The sequence below is a fragment of the Cyprinodon variegatus genome, unplaced genomic scaffold (assembly GCF_000732505.1).
Source record: "Cyprinodon variegatus isolate N-32 unplaced genomic scaffold, C_variegatus-1.0 Scaffold1096, whole genome shotgun sequence".
Lineage (NCBI taxonomy): Eukaryota > Metazoa > Chordata > Actinopteri > Cyprinodontiformes > Cyprinodontidae > Cyprinodon > Cyprinodon variegatus.
The window spans coordinates 197,097-218,574 of record NW_015151549.1 but is presented as its reverse complement, the minus strand read 5'-3'; the positions used below and the strand labels follow the sequence as shown (position 1 = coordinate 218,574).

Genomic DNA, 21,478 nt, shown 5'->3' with positions numbered 1-21,478 from the left:
AGATGTATCACTGCTTTTTTTTTTTTTTTTTTTTGGAATCAGTGGGACTTAATTACCACATTAGTGATCTGCTGCCACTTGCCAACATGTCAGAGCCTGGACTCTTAATGAAATCACTGAGCTGCAAGTCATTCTGATAAGATTTCTCCTCTGATGTACTCTGTGTGATTAGGTATTTACAGCGTAATTGGGGGCTTTAATTTAAGTTATTACTGTTACAAATGTGAGCCATTTGGAAAGCACACAATTCAAGCGCCCTTGGATATGTTTTAGTGCCATTATTAGAGACTGAACGTCTCACCGATGTAATGTAGTTTTAAATGCCAATCCATCTACTCTAAACAGAACCATTGACTCGACCTTGAAAGAATCTACAGCAAAGATTGGCCACAGTGTGAGGACCACCCTTACAAGTCAGCTCCCCTAAAAACAACATGGATAAATCTCTAGTATAATTTCATATTTTATCGCAGCGTGGACTGATCCATTCACTGACTATAATAATGCTTGGACAGATCTGCACCGAGGAAGGCTGGTTTTTACTCCATTTATATATATTTGTTGTCATAAAATCAATATGTTAGCAATAAACAGTTTTTAACTAATCTGTTGAATAAATCCTTCAACTAACAGATATATTTGCCAGTTTTACTATTATAGCCCAGCTGCCCTGTCATCACCAGGAAGAGAAATTCCTCTGTATGCTTGGTAATTCCCTCACTAAATTGGATCTCTAAAACATTTAAAGGATAAGATGAAAACATCCTCCTTTATGCTATTTACTAAGGTGGGTAGAGGACCCGATATTGTACTCAAATAAGAGTAACACTATTTAATCATGATTTTATTCAAGTAAGTAAGCATTTTTGAATCTAGGCCACTCAACTAGGCCACTTAAGTGCTTAGTAACTGATCATAAAATCTGATTTACTATTTAAAAATATGTAAAAAGATCAACCAAAATGTGTCATGTGCAACTTGTTATGTTTTAAAGGAGTAAAAGAATGAAAACTAATGAATAATGTCATTAAAAAAGAACTCATCAAACTCCCCTGATGGCATTTACTCCTGAGGGCCCTGTCACACCTTTCAGATTTAGCCAACATATGCCTGACATCCCAGAATCTTCTAAAAAGCTGGCATACGCTGAACTTTCTATGGAGTTTTTCCATTTAGGGGCGAAAACAAAGCATATTAATAACAAGTCCAGAACTTATGTCCAACGACAACCTGACTTATGCATACTATAACGCTCGGCAGCGTAATGCCCATGAATCACTTTCCTCAAGTGATTCAGCCCCCACCCCCCCCCCCCCCCCTGTAATTGACATTTATGCACTATTTTTGCACACCACGTATCACTTTACTTGGATTTATCACTTTACTTGGATTTTCACTTTATTTGGATTTAGTTTTTACATATGCATAGATATACGTACAGATATATATACTGAAGAGCTATATGTGTATATATTTTATTTCTTTTTATTCTTATTTTTTATCTTTATTACATTGTATAGTTGGATGTGTGTATATATCATATAAAACTGTAACTGGAGCGTGTAACAAAAGTAATTTCCCTCTGGGATTATTAAAATATTTCTGATTCTGATTCTGATGAAGGGTCACAAGCTAATGTCGTGAGGCAGGGCAGCGATGTGCCCAGAGGAGCCCTGCCTGCACAAAAAGATTTAATTGATCGCGGTATTAACGTAGCTGCTATTTGGTTCCCTCCTAAAATAAAAAAGAATAAAAAGTAAAAAGAAACAGAAAAAAAGAAGATTTGCAGTCGCAGCAGATTCAGCATCATGTCTGCTAGGAAAAAAAACAACAAAAAAAAGTTTGTTGGTCGTGGCCGTGAATGCAGGGAGGATCCATCACACTCACCCTCTTGCTCACCCCATGATGGGGATGAAATCTGGAGGAGAGCTGATGGTTTCCTCCTGTGAACACAGTTTATACCAAAACGCTGCCAATACAGCATTATACAGTAGCTGTAAGTTAGAAACACGTTCAGCGATCATCTGGAACACGTCAGATACGTTGATATGCGTCTGGAGATAAGTTATGCACAGGTTATTCATAGGTTTTGGATAAGCTAGACACCATGACTTATGAGTAACTTACACTTAACGTATGTCAACGACCAGGTAAGTTACCTGTAACTTATGTCCCACGATTGAGCTTACTCTGGTACGTCAACGTACTTGTTGTCGTCTTGTTCCAGCGCGTTCCAGCGTACTTCAGCGTGCTCATAACTTATACAAAACATACCCATAGCTTATCCAAAGTATGCCAGCATTTTTGCCAGATTTTTCGTACATCAGCCATACGCTGGTCTCAGCACTAATCCTGACATTTTGAATTAAGAAAGCTTCCTGGATAGGAAGCGAAACATCTTCAAACTTGGAAACAAAGTCCAGTAGATTGTTTTTTTTATTTTTTATTGGAATAAATCTTCAAGGTGTAACAGGGGCTTTTGAGCTTGACTCTGAAATTTCACAGAACGTTCATCAAATATGAAGTAAGCAAAAAAGGATCATTTTAACATCAGCTGTAACTGTTCCTATTTGTGTGGAGCGCTTTTTGTTTAAAACAGACTTGTTTGTTGAGCAGCAAAGTCACACAGCGCATGGAGTAGAAAAAGATTTTAGTCTTTTAAGAGTAGGGATAGTTTATAAATATAATACTTGCATGCATTTAATGCATTTAAGTCCAAATATTTCTCCAGCCAGTGTAACTGAGTAAATGTAGTTACTGCCCACTTCTGGCTATTTAGTAGACTTGATTATTTCCATGTGTTAGAGACGTAGCTGCAAAGGCTGTAATTTGTTTGACCAACTTATATACATTAAAGCAATGCATCAATTATTGCTTATCAGCCAGGACAGGGCTTCTATTGGAGGAACGATTGAGATATTTCCTTTCTGCAGGCGGGACCCTTTGAAGTGAACCTTTTGTACTCTTCAGTGAGATATCATATCTCAAATCGAGTCGGCTTTGAACCTCAACCTTTGTTTCTTCATTCAGAGTTCTTCCAGCTGCTGAAAGCCTTAATCCCTTTTCTTCTCAGGACTCACTGGGGGATGCCTTATAGTCGCCCGACTTTGATAGAGATAACATTAAAATAATGGGACATTATGGAAATAATTTCTGAGCTGAAGTCAGAAGGAGACTGTAGAGTCTTTGTTTAGCTCATTAGGAATTAGACGCTGTCGCTGGGGTTTGACGTTAAAAAATCAGCTGCTCACCACGGCCCCTCAGCTGGGTGCGTCACATGATATGAGTTTATGAAAACAACCTTTACTTGTCTGCTTGCAGCTTTCTGAAGGCACAGCGGCGTGCAATCCATTTTTTAGCTAAGTCTAGCACCATGTACGTGTTTCCAACAGAAAAAAGAACAGCAGGAGGTCAAAAATTGTGACTTTACTGTTCCCTGAATGCAAAAGCACAACAACCTTTTTTTTTTAGCTGTATTGCCTGCTTGTCAGTGTCTGAGTGACTCACTTTAGACTGAATAATGAAAGAGAAGGAACTCGTTGCTGTGGATGAAGATGGAAATCAAATGTCAGATATTTTCTCGAAGTGTACTTTAATGTTCCTGGTTCACACATCGGCTGCCAATTTTATTTTAATTTGCTGTTGGTGAAAAAAAACCCACGTGTGTGCACACCCCAAGCCTCAGCGTTAAATGAAATGCTACTCTTGAGTCACAGCAGCTGCCAATTGATTTCATGCATGGAGTGCTGTTCATTTACATGCGTTCAAACATCAGGATTCTGTCTCACAAAACATGAAAATATAGCTTCATTTTTTCCAATTAGTCAATTAATCTAAAGAGAAATGCCTTCACTACAATGCATTTTAAAATGAAAACATGTACATAATAAAAATACATATAGATGTGTAATTTAAATTGAAAGGTTTAATATTTTTTAGAGTTTTGTTCTATTCACCGCTTTAGGTAGGTTATTCTGTCTTGCATGCTTTAGAATCTGCGTACAATGACTCTAGGTAAAAATTCAATTAAACTACCAAAGTCACACCGCAAAAAATTAAAATCTAAATAAGTCCTTTTTTCTTAAATTAAGCGCATTTTTTCTTGAACTGAAGGGAAAACTGAGACATTTTGTCAATTATACAAGACAATTGACATTTAAAATAAGAAAAACAATTGTATTGTTTTATTTCAAGTGCATATTTTCTATTTATCTTATTTTAAGAGTAAAAATACAAATTCTGTTGGCAAATCATCGTATTTACCTGCTCAAATGAAGGCAAAATCCACTTAATTTAAGAAATTTTTGCTTTTTTCTAGATTGTTTTTGCAGTGCATCAAATTAATAAATCATCAGGTAATCAGGTTTTAGGTCCCAACTTTGCAAATCTAGTTTTTTTTAATTTTCTCATATTCTAAAAAGTGTATTTTATGAGAAATGTGCTTCCGAGTAACACACAGATGCACATTCAGTAGAGAGAAAGTGATGGATGGTTTTTAAAATCATTGACAAAAATATCAATGTTCTCATAGTCGATGCTTTAGAACTAATTTTTGTCTCATAACTCTATTAAAATAGCTTAGCCTTAGTAAGACTGGAAAATATCAGTTTTCATGTTCAGTTCTGGACTTTGATTTGGCCATTCTCACAGATTAATATGCTTGAATCAAAACAATTCCTTCGTAGCTCTGGTTGGATGTTTGGGGCCATTCACGCTCTGGAAGGTTGGCCTCTTCCTCATTTTCTAGTTTTTTACAGCCTCCAACAATGCTTTTTACCCTTTATTAAACTCTTTATACTCAAATTCCCACAGCATGATGCTGCCACGGTCGTAGCTCTCCATTGGGATGGTGTGTTCAGTTTTATATCCAGTTTTTTTCAAGCACCCATGATGTTGGTAAAGTCTGGGAAAAGGTTCCATATTGGTGCTGTCTGATCAGAGCCATTTGCTCTAAAGTTGGATTTTCTCTTAGCTTCTTTTCCAACACTAGCTATATTCTCACAACTTTATCATTAAGGACATAATTGCTGAGTTCATAACTAATAGTTGACCTGTCAATCACTTGATCCAACCATTTCTGCAGCTCTCTCTTTCAAATGTTTTTTACTTGCATTCCATGAACTTGACATGCTAGTGACAGATGTATTTCACCTTATTTTCACATACTCCATCACATTTAGGAGGTGTCAAGCATTTGGCAGACAGATAATTCATCCCTCACTTATTCCTGCCACACATCACTGACTCTCTTCCTCTCTGCCATGTTTCAGGGGTGACGTGGACGTGTCGGCTGTGTGCCAGTACCAGATTGCCGATGTGAAAAAGGTGTTCGAGGGCCCCTACAAGGAGTACAGGGAGACGTCCCAGAGATGGGGCCGGTACACGGGCACGGTCCCCAGCCCACGGCCCGGATCGGTACATAATTGACAACTCTGTCACTAGGGCATATGCAGTGTTTTACCAAAGTAGAGAATTTCAGGAAGAAGAAATGTAGTGTGAGGGCAGAAGTGGAATGGGGAGGTAATGAGGGAGGAAGGGAGAGAAAAGGAGAGTGGATGTAGAGAAAAGTGGAGGTGGAAAACAGTTGAAGCTGGCAGATCACAAAAAGCCCAGGACATAATGATCCAGGAAGGAAGGGAAGGGGAAAAAAAGGAAGGGAGGTAATGGAGCAAAGGAGGGAAGGCAGGGCAGTTACCTCCAAGCCAACTAACCATGCCCAACCTGTGCCAGCACCAACTAAGAACTCTCCTTTCCTTCATTCTTTCTCTTGCTCCATTTCCCTCTCCTGTCTCTCCATCCTTTCCCTGCACTGCAGTGCATAACTAACTCAGACAGGGCGAACGGCTACAACAGCTCTCTGCAGCTTCCTGACGCCACCCTCAACTTTGCCAAGAAACACCCACTGATGGAGGACAAAGCTCAGGGTCGCCCCCTGCTGCTGACCAAGGGTGTTAACTTCACCAAGCTGGCGGTGGATCGAGTCAGCGGCCTGGACCAGCGGGCGTACAACATGCTCTTTATCGGCACAGGTATGAGCGTCAGAAACAAATTTCCACAGACTCACATTGGAGCTTTAGTGAAAAGTCGTTCTGCAACCTATTATCTGATAATTTTCTTTACAATACAGTATTTCAACAACAAGCTTTGCTCAGAGGCATCTTTAGATCTTCTGCAACACAGACCACAACAGGAGATCCTTCTCTCACACAGCTATTATCGTTTATAACCAGTCCTGTAAGAATTTAGATTGTAAGACTTACTTCATCTAACTTCCCTTAGAGGTTATGAAACTGACTTAAAAAGAAGCAGCCCAAAGCGGCTGTTTACATTCGCATCCAAAACTTTTCAGTTTCTACTTTTAAAACAATCCTTTTTATTGCAAGACATCGTCCACTTCTTTTCCTCACATAAAATCAAAACAGAAAAGATTTTAATGTATTTTTTTTATGTGTGTAAAAACATTCGGAGCATAGGAATACTTTTTCCAAGGGACTGTAATGATGTGACTGAATAAATTTACTCATCAAACAGCGAAAACTTCATATCAAACCATCAGACTATATGCTGCAGCATGAAAAGCAACTTTTATTTATCAGCTCAGAATCAGCAGTTAACACTCTGAGACATTTTGACGTGTGTTTGAGGGCTGTATCTGCACTGCAGGCAGGCTGATAAAAAGTGCTCTCTGGGGGCAAATCGTCTTGATCCTCGTTGTGCAGCACCACCCAGGAGAACATCCTGTTTTCCATCTTAGTTGGATGCAATAATGTTGAATCTCATATATTATCTGCTGTGTAAGGATGATACAAACTTAGGCAGAAACTAGAATCTTCTGCTTGTTATGTTCGATTTCCTGGTTGTATGAATTTCCTTTTATATGGTGGTTGTGTTTATAATGTGGTTTAAAAAAAAAAAAAAAAACATAAAATAATGCATACTTACAGTCGCACTGGAAAAAATCGCAATCTAGGTAAGTAATTTTTTCTTAAAATAAGTTCATTTGTTCTTAGATTGAGGAGGTAAAAGAGACATTTTGCCGATGAAACAAGAGAATTTACAATTAAAATAAGAAAACACAATTGCATTGTCTCATTTCAAGTGTATTTTATTTAATTATCTTATTTTAAGATTATAAATACTCATTTCATTGGCATACTATCTCATTTGCCTACTTAAATTAAGGGTAATACCCTTAATTTAAGGGTTTTTTACTTATTTTTAGACCGTATTTCCAGTGTGGAGACATAGTTTTCTTTTACGCCGGTCGTGACTGAGTGTGTCGCAGCGCCAGACTACGTTCGATAAAGCGGTAAGAGCTTACAGGCTGTGGCAGCAGTCAGGGACAGCCACTGGAATTAGGTACGGTGGCTCACAAACAATATGCCATCTGGCCAGACTTCAGCTGGCTTTCGATTAAGGCCTTCATTTGCATGCTGAGAAACACCTCCACTCATCAAGGGAAACGTCTCACCTATGTGCAATGTAATTAATATCTGCGGTCAGCGGGACTAGGGGGCCCATATGCTCGAGTCTTGTTTTGGCTCCGATCAGAAATCGGCTCGTCCTCCCAGAGACTTCATCCAGAACAACACGGGTCCCGGCAGTGGATTTCTGGGAGCGGGGAATTTAAATGCAGGCCGCCTCATGAATGAGGAGAGGCTCCGCTGCTTACCATTCAGATCACTGCCCAGGCAGCGACGGTGTGACAACAGTGGAGTCTGGGCCAAACCGGACGGACACATGCACGCCGCCGCCACGCTCACACAGACACACTCAAGTGCACACGCTTCCACACACCGAGCCAGGCACAGTCATCCACAGCACAAACCCAAAAAGGCCCCTGGCAGGCGTACATTCATAGTGCCAATCGGGCTCCTGGCTTGATTAGCTGTTAGCTGCAGCATGGCGACAGCTGATGTGAAAAGAGAGAAGGAGAGAAACAGAGAGAGAATGTTGAGTGTTTTCTGTGAAAAGAAAAAATAAAACTGCCTGCAGGATTGAGGGATTAGCTGCTAGAGGTCCCTGGTGTTTGGAGGGGCCAGTTCGATGATACCCCTGCTGCATTTCTACACCTCTGCGTGGATGTATGTGTGTTTTCTCCTCTTAAGCCTCCCTGTCCGCTGGCGGCGTAGGTTCTCATATTTTGTGTGACGCTCTGTTAATCGCCAGGACCACACAAGACAGCAGATTCCTGCACGAAAGACCGCTTCAGACACCGACGCACATCAAGGTCACCCCACCAGCTGTGCCTGAGACTCTCTGCATCACTGGGGATCTAAACTTGTTTCACAGCGCCCCATATGAAAGGAGCACAGAGACTCCTCTTCCGCCTTCAGCTCCCCATACATCCCATTTCTCTGATAGTACTGTCCCCCTGAGGCCCAAAAAGGAGCAGCAACACTAATCTTTTCAAATCTTCTTTAAATTGTCTGCTGCTGAGGGGCTCAGGGGAGAAACTGGACGTTACGGCTTTACATTTTTAGCTCCTGAGTTTTTAAAACTCTGCAGCAAACTTGATGACAGTACTCGACCGCAGGCTCCAAGTCCACCAAGTCAGTCATCCCTCCTCATCACTGAAATCCTGTTTCTCTGCAGTTACCTAATTTCTTTTAACAAATTCTAGCAGGTGAAATTATCATGATTCAATCATTTCAGTGCTTCTCCTTTTACAAGTGGAGTACTGTGGAGCAAATATGATTAATGCAAAGAGATTCACCTTGTGCTTAAAAAGAAAGCATTAAACGTGATGAGAATAGGCACTTTTAGATCATTTTAGGCCTAAAAAATACCAAAAGCCCAAGGGCTCTCAGTGTAGTTTCATGAAGGGCCACAAAGTACAACAGAGGAGATTTTTTTTTTTTTTTTGCCTATGACCATACTTCATGGTTAATATTTAAATAAGCTCCTTTGGAGTTGCAGGTGCAGGTTTATTCAGCCATCATTAATATTTAAATAGAAATGTTCTGCAGCCTCTGGTCTGCGCTATGATCATGAATAGTTAATGTGATTGGTATAAAGTCATGGATCCATGGGTCAATTTATTGTTCCTAGTCATTATTGTACAAGTGAACCGCTGTGCTGTCGAAATGTCCCAATATTAGATGGATTGATTCAGCAGGGAATCCAGCCTCATTCTGGGAAAGGATGGGGTTTGGTTTGGAGAAGGGGGGAAAGGAAGGCATATGGAGCAATATTTCTATTTTAGGTTCTATTGTCTAAATGTTGTCTCCATCCCTGGTTTCTTTATCCTTTCCTCCATTTATTTTTTTCTTTTCATCCTTTTATCCTATAACCATTCGTCTGCCTTAATTTCTCTTCTAATCCATCTTTCTTGTATCTTTTATTTCTGCTTCCCTAAATTGTTACACCCACTCTTTTCTCACCTCCTACCATTTTATCTTTTTATCTCATTTATCATCATGTTTCCACCTTTCTTTCCTATATTGTTTCTTTCGCCCCTTTATTCCTCCCCCTTCTTTCTTTCTGTCCTTTTATACTTACCATCCATCCATTCCTCCATCCATTCATCATCATCAACCCATCCATCATCCATCCATCCATCCATTCCATCTATTCATCATCATCCATCCATCCATCATCCATCCATCCATTCATCCATCCATCATCCATCCATCCATTCATCCGTCCATCCATTCATTCATCCATCCATCATCCATCCATTCATCCATCCACCCATTCATCCATCCATCATCCATCCATCCATCCATCCATCATCCATCCATCCATCCATCCATCCATCCATCCATTCATCCATTCATTCATCCATCCATTCATCTGTCCATTCATGATCCATCCATCGTTCATTCCTCCATCCATTCATCCATCATCCATCCATCACTCTTCTATCCACCCCTTCATCCATCCATTCATTTTTCTTTATTCAAAGCTTGATCTCCAGGTTCTCTGCAGTAAGTTCTTAGTAAAATGTTGTCTGCCTTAAGAAAAGCAAATATAAGAAAAAAGAAAATATAATCTAGGTGTGACTAACTTCAGCCTTAACGCTTCACTGAGCATGACGGTAATAAATAGAGTTAATTCTTTACCATTTTCTCTGTTGTGTTTCAGCTAAGGGATGGCTGCAGAGGGTGGTCATCCTGGGCTCTGAGGCCCATGTGATTGAGGAGATCCAGCTGTTCGACACAAACCAGCCTGTTGACAGCCTGACCATCTCCCACTCCAAGGTACGAAACAGGCCAAAGGATTTGTTTCAGAAACTCTAGCCTGACATCAACAGCTAAAGCGTATTAAAACTCTTTAGCCTTTAGCTCCTTGGCAAATGAAAGAACACGTCAGGAGGTTTATGTGTGTGTTCAGGAAACTGTGACAAAACGTCAAATTAACCTCCTTTTTTAAAACATGAAAAAATAAAAATGTCTCACATCCATTAAAGTCAAAATGAAGGCTGATTTACAACAAAAGAATAGCAAAGTAATATCTGTCGAGGCGTGTGTGTGAAGATGATGTTAAAAGAGCGGATTCACTGCAACAAACCGAGGCAGAAGTGACTTTGATTAAAAAAAGAGCTGTTCCTGTTCTGTCATATAATTATTTAAGTATGAGCTTCCAGTTTCCCCCATGGTGAGAGACATTGAATGCCTCAGAATGAACCCTGACAGGTGTCGCTTTTATTCCCTTTTCTTTCGCTCTCTGGGGTAGATACTGTTTTTTTGCTGTTTTGCGTTGAGAGGTTATAGCCACTATTTATCAGATTACTGTACATCATCTCATCATTTTTCACAGTGTAGTTTTAGAGATCTCTTGCTGTTTCATGAGTTCATTTGTATTCCTTTTCAGCCTTTTCCTTCAGTCTGTGTCGATCTGTTAATACCCTTTTCGCCTGATCCTTGCGATTATAGATCAACAGACTTGCGTTAAGGGGCGTTTTTGTCTCAGATCGAGTCTCACCTCACGGAGCTGGAACTCCCCGTCATAATTACAGCAATTATATGACTTTGACACCGTGGGGGAGCTGAACCTCTACCACTGCAGCTGAGCCTGCACGCACACGTCTCTCGAAAGCGGCCCGTCCTTAAATCGATGGGCTTTGGTCAGGGTGCTCTCTGCGCTAAAGCTGCCTGCTTATCTCATTAATGCGGGCTTAGCCGCGGCCAGACATATTTTATAACGGCTTTTGCGAAAAGGCCGCAAACCAGATTGGATTGGAAGAGGGTCAGAGGGTGAATGTTATTGTAATCGAGAGTGATTATCCCATTATCTCCTCTAACCTATAACTCTGTCACTCTCCCCTCTTCTCTCTGTGTTTATCGTTCTTGTCCGTTCTCTGGGTCCTGGCTCTCTTCTTTGTCCTAATCTTTTTTTGCTTCTTACTCTTTTCTTTGTAGAAGTACTTGTACATCGGATCTCGTTCTGGGGTTCTTCAGCTGCCTTTGGCGAACTGTAGCCGCTATCAGTCTCAGCAAGACTGTCTGCTGGCCAGGGACCCCTACTGTGCCTGGGACACCGAGGGCCGGGCCTGCGTCCGCATCGACCTTCACCGAGGGTGAGACAAGTACCTGTTTGATGCTGTTTGCTTGATATAGATGAGTGAGTCATCAAAGTGCCATCTTAAGGGAGAAGGGCGTAACAGACACTGAACCTAGCCTTAAAGGTCACCAGGTCAGGTTTTTATTTGCAGGACTTTCTGTTGTTGTTCTTTTAGTGGCATCTTAGTTAAGCCTTTATTAGACAGCTCCACATCAAGATAATTTACAGCTATAAAAATGCTTTTTATGAGAAACTCTTTCATAGTCCCAAATCTTTAGCAGCCCCTGAAAGTTTATGCCACCCCCTGTCCCAGCTAAACAAACATACCCACAGAATGACACTTCTAACTTTCATGGACAGGACTTTTGTCTCATGTGATTAGGTCACCTTCTTCCAATAAAACTGTGGTCCCCTGTTGGTGTTACGTTGGCAAACTGCAAATGCAGCTTCTTGTTGCTCCTTTTTCACAAATCTGATCTGTAACCCATTGGTGATGACCAAACTGACCATTTGCTCATATATATATATATATATATATATATATATATATATATATATATATATATATAAATATATGTGTGTGTGTGTGTGTGTGTTTAATTTACGTTTAATTAACCTTTAGGGTCAATATTTAAATATTTTTTAATTGTTGAAGATTTGAATCCTTTCATGAAACAAAACTGAAGATTTGTAATCACAATGTAAAGTAGCCAGCTGGTATAATGGTACACATTTGGTCTTTCTTCAAAATTACACACCACCATTAATGCTTAAACTGCTAATGAACAAAATAGGTACATCCCTAAGTGAAAATGTCCATCTTGTGTCTAAAAAGGAATTTTCCCTCTCTGGTGTCATGTGACTCATTAGTGTTACATAGTCTCGGGTGTAAACGGGGAGAAGGTGTGTTACATATGGTGTTATCGCTCTCACGCTTTCTGAGAGTCAAACATGGCCCCTCATCCTAAATAACTTCATGAGGCTCTTAAGGAAAGAATATTTGCTTTAAATCTGTTTTCTCAATAAAGGTGGGTTTGGAGGGGCTGTGTGATTACAGGTGGGGCATGATAGAAATGAATTAAATGAATGAAGTACTGAGAAGAACATTGATATGTTGACTTTTTTGGCACATTGAATAAACAATTAAATAATTTTACTTTACAACTGGTGGTTTTATGAGTATAAAGGACATTTTTGTAGTTTGTTTTTGTGAAAACTGCAATCTACTGCATTTGCACTGACTCGTGGTCATTCAGCTGTTATAAAAAGGTTGGGGGCAAAGTTGAGAGCAGGAAAACTTACTTGTGAACCACATGGGAGCCCAGCAAGAAGAGTTTGGAAGCCATTGCTGTACATAAAGGTGGCTGAGGCTGGAAGAAGACTATGAACTGCCTAAAAACTGAGGTGTAGATGAAGTAGGCCTTGGCGTGGGCTGAAGAAAGTTAGCACTCATACTCAGCAGCCCATCCAGATCGTTTTCAGCCTGTCAATGCTAACTGCTAACTGGCTAACTGGTGGCCTAGTGGTTAGGGGATAGAGCTTAAGGTTCTGAGTTCGAGCCCCACTCCCACAGACTGCCACTATGGGTCTCTGAGCAAGACCCTTAACCCCACACTGCTCCCCGGTTGCCCCACGATGGCAGCCCGCTGCTCCCCCAGGGGATGGGTTAAATTCAAAGGTAAATTTCTCCAATGGGAGATCAATAAAGTTCAATTATGAATTATTATTATTAACTGTACCTCATAAACTGAATCCAATTGTTCTGCATGGCTGTTATGCCAGAAGGAAGTGTGTTCTAGAGCAGTGTTTTTCAACCCTGGTCCTCAAGGCACACTGCCCTGCATGTTTTAGATGTTTCACAGCTTTCACACACCTGTTATCAATTGATAGCACATTATCAGGCTTTGCTGAACTGCAATCATCTGAATCAGGTGTGCTGAACCTCAGAAACATCCAAAACATGCAGAGCAGTGTGCCTGGAGAACCAGGGTTGAAAAACACTGTTCTAGAGAAGCAGTGTAAATATCCAGTGGTCTGATTAGACTAAAATAAAACTTTTGGTTCACATAGTGCAAAGAACGTGTATAGGGGCTACCCAGCCATCAGAGTACAAAGATTTTAAGTGTGTTTTCTTGCCTACAGTCAAGCATGGTGGGAGTTTCATGCTTTGAGTCCTCTAGAATTCATGAACGCTATTGTCACACACCGAAGCATGGCCTGTTTTTGGAAAACTGGATCATAAGGATGTAGTTTAACATAATAACACACCTCCAAGTTTATCACCTTGCTATAAAAGTTGAGGTTAGGATGGAGCAGAAGGCGGAGAAGTTCAAGGTCTCTAAAATCCACCAGCTGCTTTGTGATTTCTTAATGTCGGAGCTGAAGAGGATTCAAGACAGAGGCAACCTGTGAACATCCAGAAACCTCTATGGCAGAGAGTTACAGCAGTGCTTGAAAATAATGTTGGCCACAAGGGAACAACAAACTTTTGTAGCCAGGAGCCTCCAACATTAATGTCTCGGTGTTGAGTAATTTTGAGACGACAAAAATGCACAAGGTAATACAAGCTGTACACTGGCAGCTTTTCTTTTCTATCAAAGTCTTAAATCTTCAGTGTTGCCTCATGAAATGGTGCAGTAAAATGTTTGAAGAAATATGAGGAATGTACTCACATTAGTGAGATGTTGATCATTGCTTTGTGTTCATCTATAACATTCAGTTGTAACAAATGTCATAAAGTTTAAAGTAAGATTTCATTGCATCCAATATTTCATAAAAAAAAAATCCTATTGTATTTCATTTTTGTTTTGTTTTCAGGTCGACTTCCTCTCTCTCACAGGACCTCATGCTAGAGAGGTTCAACCGTGGAAAAGCCAAGTTTCCAGTCTCCATCCCGAGTGCTGGTGAGTATGAGCTACAGTTTATTAGTGCCCCCTTGTGAGAATTAGCCATTAATGCATGAGCAAGTTAGCTAAATGTGCTTGCGATTGTTTTTGCGATTATTTTTTAAAGTGAATAAATTGAAATGAAAAGGAAGAAATGTGTCAAAGCACAAAATATTTTATGTGTAGTATTATTGATTATCTATAACTTAGACATCTGTCTTCTCTGCTCCCTCCAACCCATTTGTTCTACTGCAGATCCGTCCCGATTGAGAAATGTAATAGTGGTTGTTGGTTCTGATATGGTGCTGCCTTGCCAGCTCGTCTCCAACCTGGCCCAGCCATTATGGATGGTCAATGACCGCGAGCTCCAGCTAGGTGATCCAGAAGCAGGAGGACCTCGCTTTGACAGAACCCTCAAAGCCCTCATCATACCCGAAGTGGGCCAGATGCAAGCGGGCCGCTATATCTGTTACTCTGAGGAACTGGGAGTAAAGTTTCAGACTGAGCGCTACCAGGTGACTGTCGTTGCCAATGCCCCGGTGTTCATGGAAGCCCGTGCCCCGGACAGCAGCATGGGGCTCTTCTGGGTGCTGGTCATCACACTGGGGGCAGTGTGCCTCCTCCTTCTCGTAGCAGCTCTCTACTTGCGAAGGAGGCTGAAGCTGGCGTTAGGGAAGGGAGCCGACATGAAGCCTCTGGAGAGCACCTTGGTCTACCCCATCACCCTGCCCAAGGAGCCGCCCACCTTCGTGCCCAGCAAGATGCCAAGCGACGAGGACCGGTTCTGGGAGACGGGCGCCAACTACTACTACTCAGATGGGTCGCTGAAGATCGTTCCCGGCCACGCCCTTGGCCCCAGTAGTGTCAGCAGCACGGCGTCACCCAGTGCCATTCCCGGCCAGCCCATCCACTCCCCTAGCCGGCTCAGCCTCACCAACATCCGAGGCTCTGGTAGCAACGGCTATATCCGCCTCAACCTGAGCACAGCAGGGGAGGAGAGGGCTAGCGGGGCCGGTGTTGGGGGCGGCGCGCTTGGAGGGTTGGGTGTGGGCGGGAACGACTACTCCAGTCCCTTCAAGGAGGAGCTGAGGCGCACTCTGCAACAGAGAAGCGTCCTGCCCGATGCCAATCCAGAGGAGTCCTCTGTCTAGGCCTTCCCTCCTCCATCTTTATTTATTCCCTGAGGTGGAACAAGAATCCAACCAAACTACCTCCCTCCTCCAGAGGATGCCTGCTCTCTCTGTCTTTTAGTGACATGCTGTCCACTCCCATGCTCTCTGTCTCACTCTGCCAATGCCTGTTTGGCTCTCTGTAGACTTCTTCTTGCACACAGCATGTTCAGCACATACACTCATATACCGTGTTTGCCAACAGTTGCTGTGTTTCAGGCAACATAGAGTCTTGGTTGTGACTGTCTCTGCTTCAACTGTGCAACTGCCACTCGTGTACATACTGTATTTCTGTTTTTTTAAGATGAACGCAGAGGAGAACCCCTCAAGCATGGAACCCTGACAAATGGTGTTATTTTTTTTCTCTCTGATGTGCACAGCTGTTTTTAGTACCCCTACTGGGACCATTTAACAGCAAAGGCGACAAACTGGAAATATGTTGCTTTTTTTTGTGCTTGTGATCCTTAAGACTTTTTTCTGCTTACTGCACTTAAAAAATACTGGAAGCCTGTCTTCCCTCTTTTTTGTACTTGTGAGCCTGGAGTGAGAGAGCGATAAAAAAAAAGGACTAATTAATCTCCAAGCAAGACGACAATCATGTCCCTGTGGCAGGAGCTCTGTGTGGGGCAGAGAGGAGACAAAAAGAGAGTAAATTAGACGGAAAATGAAGCGAACTGGAGGGAAAGACACAAGGAGGGAGTTTCTAAATGAAGGACAATCTCTCAAGACATTTCCGCTCAATTGAAATTTTTTCCCCATCATGTCACTTTTACTGCTGGAGGACTCCTTCGATTTCTTCCACTTTAACTGAATGTGATGCTTGGATTGAATTAAGACATTTCTTGTCAGATATTCTTTGTTGATTCTGATATATGGACCACAGAGCTGTTCAACCAGTTTGTTAGAGACTAAAGGTTCACCTCTATGAAAGACAGTGAGGGCGACCTTCTTGGCATAACATTACTCCTCCCTCACTCCGGCATAGTGACCTTCAATGATTCATTCAGCTCCAGGAGCTCTTTATGTGACATTTAGACCCTTTTTCCACCAACGCAGTTCTTGGAGTCACAGTGTGTAACAGAGGGGTGTTTAGATTTGGACCTTTTGAACTCTTGTTCCTGTCTTTTGAAAGGAAAAAGCAAAGAGGCTTTGTTTGTGCAGTTCTTAGCAGCAGAACATTAGCCGCAGAGTTACTTGCAAACTGAAGCTGACATGAAGACATTCGGCGCAGAGAATGTAGTAGAACCCTTATTGTTGTGACGGCTATGGATGTCTTAGAAAGTGCTTTAATTTATTTTTTTCCATGTGTTTATTGAGGGTGGTAACTTGCACTGCCAAGAAGGAAACTACCACTCCAGCACGTACACACTCAACATTAACAGGCATTCAGATCATTGTGGATCGCAGCCATCCAGGGCAACAGAGCGAATGTGAAGCACCCTTAGAACCCATGGAACCCCAACCAACCCCTTCACCGAAGCCTAGAGACTAATCCGGGGCTACTGTGGACCGAAACAATGGAGGAACACTGAAACACAACAAGAACCCACGCAGTGTTTCTGGAAGAAAAGGACCGACCGACAGACTGATTGCTGCCATGCTGTTCAACTCCTGGCCCAGGCGAAAAGATGCCATGAAGCAGTGAAAGGTATGTTTTCCTTTTTTGATTACAATAGTGATTTCTAGTATACACAATATGCCTTTGAACAATTATAATTTTCCTCAAATTGAATTATGTATTTCTGTTTAACCTGATTGTTTAATGCTCTCTAGAAAAACCTTATACTGCAGTCACCACTGCCTTTCTTTAGGGTTATACCTCCAAGCATTATACATTTGATGACCCAGTACTTTGGCAAAAATGAAACTCAGGCAGGATATAGAATCTGTGAACACATATTTTGCCACTTTTTCTCAATTGGATTTCCTTCCAGACTTCTATACAGTACATGATATTTAGTTTCACTCCAATATTGATATTCAAAATCCATCTGACATCAGCCAAAAACTAGTATCACAATGTATTGGCCTGCATCTAAACCCGCCATTGGCTAATAACATATAACTTTAAAGTCCTCATACCAATTTCTGTTGACTATTGTTCTCTGATTAAGATAACTTGATTACGCTTTTTATAATCCTTAAAATTAGTAATAAAATATATATAATTAAAGCTGATACCCTATTGGGTCAGTATTGGTATAGTGGTATAATCAAAGCTGCAGTACCGGTATTGTTTCCAATATTTAACAAAAATGTATTAGAATATCCCTAATAGTTAAAATGATTTTCACCAATTTTGTGGTTATCTGCAGGTCTTCCAGAGCTACCATGAGTATCTTGGTTGTGATTAATCTAATGTTAGATTAGATGTCTTGTAGTTGTATCGTTCCCTTTTCAATCTTCTGCAGGTGAATCAATCGGTACTTTTTTGGGGGGAGGTTTATTAGCTAATCCTGCTCTAACCTTCTCTACAACGTCTGCTCTGACCCGCCTGCTGTGTATCTCGGTCTCTATGCTGCTGTTTGTTCACTAATGTTTTCTAATAAGCCTCTGAGGTCTTCAAAGAACAGAAGGATTTATCCTGCTACTGAAACACACTCAGTTGGAGTCTATTTGCTGACTAGGTGGCAGCTGAAGACAAAATTAAACTCTGGATTTTATTTAGTGGCATCGGTGAAAAGAAAGCAGAAAATGAATGCAAAGGTTTTTGTTTATAATAAATCAAAAACATGTTTTATTATTCTTATGTTTCACATTGATCTACATCTTTGTGAGGTTTCAACATAAAGTCTCAATAAAAATCTAAATATGTTAGTTTCTTTAAGTAAAAATATTCGGTGGTGTAAATACTTTCATAAGCTTCAGGTGTAAAAGAGGCCAGATGATCCCCAACGAGTCGAAATTATGATTTTATTTATATGTATTACTAAAAGAATTAAGTAAACTTTTATATTTTATTTTATTTTGGCCGAAGCAGTAAAATCATTTTAAAAGTTAGTTTTGTTATTTCAAGAAACTGGCCTCATGTGAATTAAACAGACATGAAAGGGTGGCATCTGTTTCTTTTGCCCCTTAAGGCAAGGCACTGCAGAAATGGATTTGTTTGAATAAGAAATGGAATTGATGAACCAGTGGAAGAGTCCTCTGCCGCTATTGCATCGTGACAAACACTGTTACATCAAATAATAAATGTGCTATAGGGTTACTTCAGTATTGGAAAGGAGAATTTGTTTATTTTTTGATTAGTTCTGAAGCAGATGGATTCTTAGAATTATTTTTGGTTTGAAAAAAAAAAAAAGTAAAGTTAACAAAAAACAGTCCATGAATAAAGAAAGCCCTTCAGGATCCCATTCTGAAAACCCTGTCCTCCAGTTTTATTAATATGGGTAAATGTGCACTGCTCATGCTGTGGGCTTCAGAAACAGTCGCCTTTTTTTCCTGAAGGACTCCGCTGTCCATATATCTATGATGTCATCACCATTTACAGAAAGTAAACCTTTGCCTATACACCCGAAATCCTGTCAAAAGACTTTGATTAACCTTAAGTTACTGCAACCTGATGTGGTTGATTGTTTTTAACAGGAGTGGCAACATTTAATAAAAGAAGAGCACTGACTTTAGTGATACAGTACTTACATTGGACCAAATATCATGTAGAATCATGTAGAAGGGCAAGCTATTAATTTTTGTTTTATTTATTTTTTTTGTTTAAAGTTTTAAAATGAAAATAATTGCCTCGTTTGTTTCTTATTTTTAGTATAAGTTGTTAGCACCATAACAGTCAACAAATCCTATTTAGTTGCCAAAGCTCTACCAATGTTCTTGCTTTGTTTTTGCAAATCCTTTTCTGACTGAATATTTCCATGTTCATTCTTAGATGAAGGCCTTGAGGATCAGGTGCATTTGGCAATATAACAGAAGAAGGGGCCTCCATAGAGCTTGTTGTGAACTAATTGAGAATGTCTTTGAAGAGTAAATGTTTCGTTCTGATTAGGCATCAAAACATACTGACCCATTGCATCCTTTGGCAGAATCCAGTCTTTATATTAACTGTTTTCTTTTGTCAGCCCGGAGAACATGGAAAGGTTTATTTCTGCAAATGACTTACTATAGAAACCTTTCTTTAATTTTTGACCCTTTAAAAAGAAAAAGTCAAATGCGCTTTATTTGTATGGAGAGAATTTGTTGCTTTGTTGTTGCAAACAAAAAAAATAACTTTATGATTTTGAAAAGAGAAATAAAAGAAAAATGCATTCCAGAAATTAAACTTTTCACTTTTTTCAGATTTAGTTTTTTAATCTTTTATCATTTTTAACAGATTTTATTTTTTTTCTTTCCTTTTCTTAGATGTATCTAAATATTTATATTTAAATATATATTTATAAATAGAATATATATCTAAATATATATTCAGATATATTCCTAAGGATTGAAGAAGAATTTGTATCTAATGGATGTCAGCAACAACATTGTATTTGTCTGTTTTGGGCTTGAAGTGACGAAAATGTGACGCAATTTGAAAAAACAAAAATTTTAAAAGAAAATAGAAAAAAAAGAAAATCTAGTAAAAAAAGAAAAAATTACTATGAAAAAGAAAACAGCAATTAAATTAATTAAGAAAATTAAAAGTTTCAAATTTGAATTGCAATCATTATTTTTTTTTTTTTTGCATTTTCTTTACTGCAGCATTAATGACAAATGCCTCCACATACTTATAGGATTTATTGTGAAGTGGAAGATTATACATGCCTTCTTAAAATGTTTTTACAATAAAAATCATAAGTATTTTGTAAGTTTGTATTAAGCTCCCTTTATAATATGCTAATTCTCCTCAGTAACATGCAGGCAGCCAACTGCCTTTGTTGTATTAATGTAGACAGAACTGATCTGTGAGGAGTTAAAGTGAGAAAGTTCCAATGGTGTGAATATTGTTTAAAGGACCTATTATTATAAACTTGTTTTTATCTGTACATTTAAGAATAGAAATATATATTTTTCTGTTATTAACTTCATCTATCTGTTTCCTTTCAGTGTTTTTTATCTTCGTGTATTTTGTGGATATGCCTGTGGAGGCCGGAGGAACGCAGAGAAAAAGCGTGACGTAACTTGTGTTGTTCCAACTGTGTACAGAGCGATGAGGGGAGAAAAAAGAGGAAGAAAGTTTTAAAAAATCTAGAACTTAGAGGAGGTCAGCCATCAGCACTCCATACTACTGTTGCATGATCTTCTCAGCAAGTGGACTGAACATCTTTGATATGATCATCCCTGTACAAAAGTGAACATTTGGATCCTTTTTTGGACTTTTTCCAGGCTCTAACGTTATTCAACACTAAAGATCTCTTGAAAAGACAGACGAGAAAGCTGATTTTTATGCCTCAAGAGTTGTACAGTAAATTCATGGCTGTATTTCAACATGTTTACTTTCTCTGTGCCTCTTCACCTTTCTGAATAAAGCCAAAGTAGACTGCAGTTGCTTTTGTTCCTGTTAAAAATTCCCGAATAAATTTTATTTGATTCCAGATCAATATTTAAGTCTCAGCAATCCGTCCACTTTGCTACTCTGAGCTGATGTCAGCAGCCTTCTTTCGTATTTTATCTACGGCTAAACTTCCCCTCAAGCAAAAGGCAAAATGTGTTGGAAACCGAGGAGGCTGCTGTTTGTTTACATGTCAGTACTGATATTTTGGGCCAATATATTTTTCTAATTCCCCCTACATTAAGAAAGGCTGAAATTGAAATGTGTTTTCAGCCTTTTAAAACCAAATATAAAGCTACTGACTTGAATCAAATCAGTGACAAACTGCTCACTTTGTTTTTAATTTCTTGAGGCAGAAAGCTTAAAAATGAGCTCTTTACACTGGTACTTGGTTATGTCTTAATATTTCTCCTTTTTTAAAATCAGGCTTGTTATTTTCA

The 21,478-nt window shown here is 39.9% G+C and overlaps 1 protein-coding gene across 1 annotated transcript in view; it reads left to right on the top strand.

Annotated features, from left to right (window-relative positions):
- The window catches only part of sema4c (sema domain, immunoglobulin domain (Ig), transmembrane domain (TM) and short cytoplasmic domain, (semaphorin) 4C), a 44,110-nt gene extending 23,206 nt beyond the window's left edge, over positions 1-20,904 (top strand). The window contains exons 8-14 of the mRNA XM_015400373.1: positions 5,271-5,415; positions 5,816-6,029; positions 10,087-10,202; positions 11,364-11,521; positions 14,323-14,408; positions 14,646-17,207; positions 20,594-20,904. Of these exons, the coding sequence (XP_015255859.1) occupies positions 5,271-5,415; positions 5,816-6,029; positions 10,087-10,202; positions 11,364-11,521; positions 14,323-14,408; positions 14,646-15,541 (1,615 nt within the window). The 3' untranslated portion in view covers positions 15,542-17,207; positions 20,594-20,904. The remainder of the gene's footprint in view (positions 1-5,270; positions 5,416-5,815; positions 6,030-10,086; positions 10,203-11,363; positions 11,522-14,322; positions 14,409-14,645; positions 17,208-20,593) is intronic.
- Positions 20,905-21,478: the final 574 nt, after the last annotated feature.